The 2,314-nt window shown below is 32.8% G+C and overlaps 1 protein-coding gene across 1 annotated transcript; it reads right to left on the bottom strand.

Annotated features, from left to right (window-relative positions):
- Positions 1-380: 380 nt before the first annotated feature.
- On the bottom strand, positions 381-2,047 carry LOC139492719 (uncharacterized). The gene is made up of 2 exons (XM_071280872.1): positions 1,898-2,047; positions 381-1,208 (listed from the first exon to the last, which is right to left on the bottom strand). Exons 1-2 carry the CDS (start codon positions 2,045-2,047, stop codon positions 465-467), a joined length of 894 nt encoding a protein of 297 aa, XP_071136973.1. The 3' UTR covers positions 381-464.
- Positions 2,048-2,314: the final 267 nt, after the last annotated feature.

Here is a 2,314-nt window from a genome sequence, read left to right as displayed (position 1 = left end):
CAAGGTTTCATCTTTCAGATTATGTAATAAAATTCTACTGTTTGTGATAAAAATTTCACTGTTCAGGGGTGTTGAAATTAGTGGGGGTTATTAAAATAATGATACTTGAATAAGTGATTTTTGGGAAGGAAATTGAGGTATGATACTTAAACAAGTGATTTTAATGTCATTATCCTAGATTCAATACAAGGTCATCACCTGAAATGACCTGGTCATCCTAGACAACACAGATGTTGGTTCTGATAAGTTTAGAAACATAATTAGTCCCTGGATCATTAGTATTCTATATTTAAAGCTACAAAGATTAAATCACTTCTTCTTAATTTGTACTACTTAAATAGGTGATTATTAAAGAAAGACAACTCTTACTGACAACCTTTAAGGAAATAATATTTCTTAAAATCACTCATTGAAGTATTAAAGTCCCCTGACTGGTAATAATACAGTAATATAATATAGTAAGTTTATGAAAAATCATTTTCAGATGCCAAAGCAACATTGACCATGTCAGCATGATACTCCAACGCATCTATTTCAGCTAGGGCTTGTTGAAGATCTTCATCATTCTTGGTTTCTTTCTGAGTACCAGTATGAATTTCAATAGACTGTGCATTCTTTCTCACAAAGTTTGAAAACAGACTTCTTATTTGTGATGGGGAAAGCCATTCTTCCTGCTTAAATACTTTGTTCCCATCATCATCCCTTTTAGTTTTTAATTCTTCAGCTATATCCTCAAAATTTGGTCGTTTACCTGTTGTGTTAAAATATTGATGTATTGAAGATATGTAGTCTTTGACTTTTTTGGAGAAACGTTTGACAGATTTGGAAGTTTTCAATGCCCAGCCTTCATTGTTAGAAACCAAAACAGTTGAAGGTGCTGTAGCTCGTACAAGCACTTTGTGTTCTCTCTCCACTGCAACACACTGTGAAGCCCAAGCTTTTTTAATAGAGTCAAACTGATTTTCTTTCTTATTGTACACATGATTACCAAGACATATATGGTTTTCCAGATAACATAATTTTGTATACACTTTTGAGCAAGACATATCAGGACATGGATACAGCTGGTTATTCGGTTCAGAAATTGACTGATCAGTTTCATGGCCATCATTCCTTGGTACCTCTTCCATAGTTTGTTCTTCAGGTCTTACAGAGAGGATTGTCAAGGAACCTTTGTTGTTGTGCAAGATTGGGAATGGCTCTTCAACCTACAAGAAGTGATATCCTTATTACAAACATTACAAATACAAATAGTATTACACATATTAAGCTAGCATTCTACTTACTTATTTTAAAATGCCAATAAAAAATTGACCAACAAGAAACCAAATGTAAATTAAGGTGCATATGACCTTGATTTTGTATCAATAACAGAATAGTTTTTGCAAAATGTCATTTTAAAAGTTACCATCCAGGTTATTGCAAAAATTGGACCTAGAAACTAAGTCAAATGTGAAATGTATAAAAATTAAAAGATGTGGTATGATTGCCAAATATAAAATAATCAATTAGAGATGAAATGAAGTGGTTGTAAGCAATAATAGGCAACCAACTGCCTTCAACAATGAAAAAATCCAGACTGCATCATATAACTGTTCTTGAATGTCATTTATGCCATGAATATTAAGGGAGATACAAATACAAATTAGACAACAGGATATATATAAAAGTATAGAATATTTACACTTTACTAATAATATACTTATTTTCAATTTTTTAATGTATACTATACCAGGTTCACTTTTGCAGCCTTTTTAATCTTACTTTAAATTTTTACTGCGAAAATGAACCTAGAAGCAGACAACAGATATCTACAGCATTAGTGAAGTGTAAATTTTACATATATATGTAATATTCCATACAATTATACCTTCTTCGTATTGTTATGTTATTTTACCGTAAATCCAGTCAATGTTGCACTATCTTTACACTGATTGGGTGGCAAAAAGCTTCCTGTACCAATTTTATAGGCCCGTCTGCATGTCAGTCCATTTTCGTGAAATGTGATGTTATTCATTTGACTGATGTTGGGAATTTTGGACACCATTTTTCTCTCTCTTGTTGATTGTCCACAGAGACCACTGATGCCAATACACCTTTCACCCCACCATTTGCATGAAGTGCTGCTCTCATGTCTTGCGGTGTAACTATATCATGTCCTTCTCCAGAGTACCTGTAAAGAAAATGAAAGTATGTAAGTAAAAACATTTACCAATAACAAGCAATTGGTTTAACCTCGCAATATTATGGGTCTGTCCCAAGTCAGAATCCTGTGATACAGTGGTTGTTGTTTATTGCTATATGTCCTATTTGT

This window comes from Mytilus edulis, chromosome 10 (assembly GCF_963676685.1).
Source record: "Mytilus edulis chromosome 10, xbMytEdul2.2, whole genome shotgun sequence".
NCBI lineage: Eukaryota > Metazoa > Mollusca > Bivalvia > Mytilida > Mytilidae > Mytilus > Mytilus edulis.
Note: the sequence above shows the minus strand (reverse complement) of the source record. Positions and strands in the feature narration are given on the sequence as shown.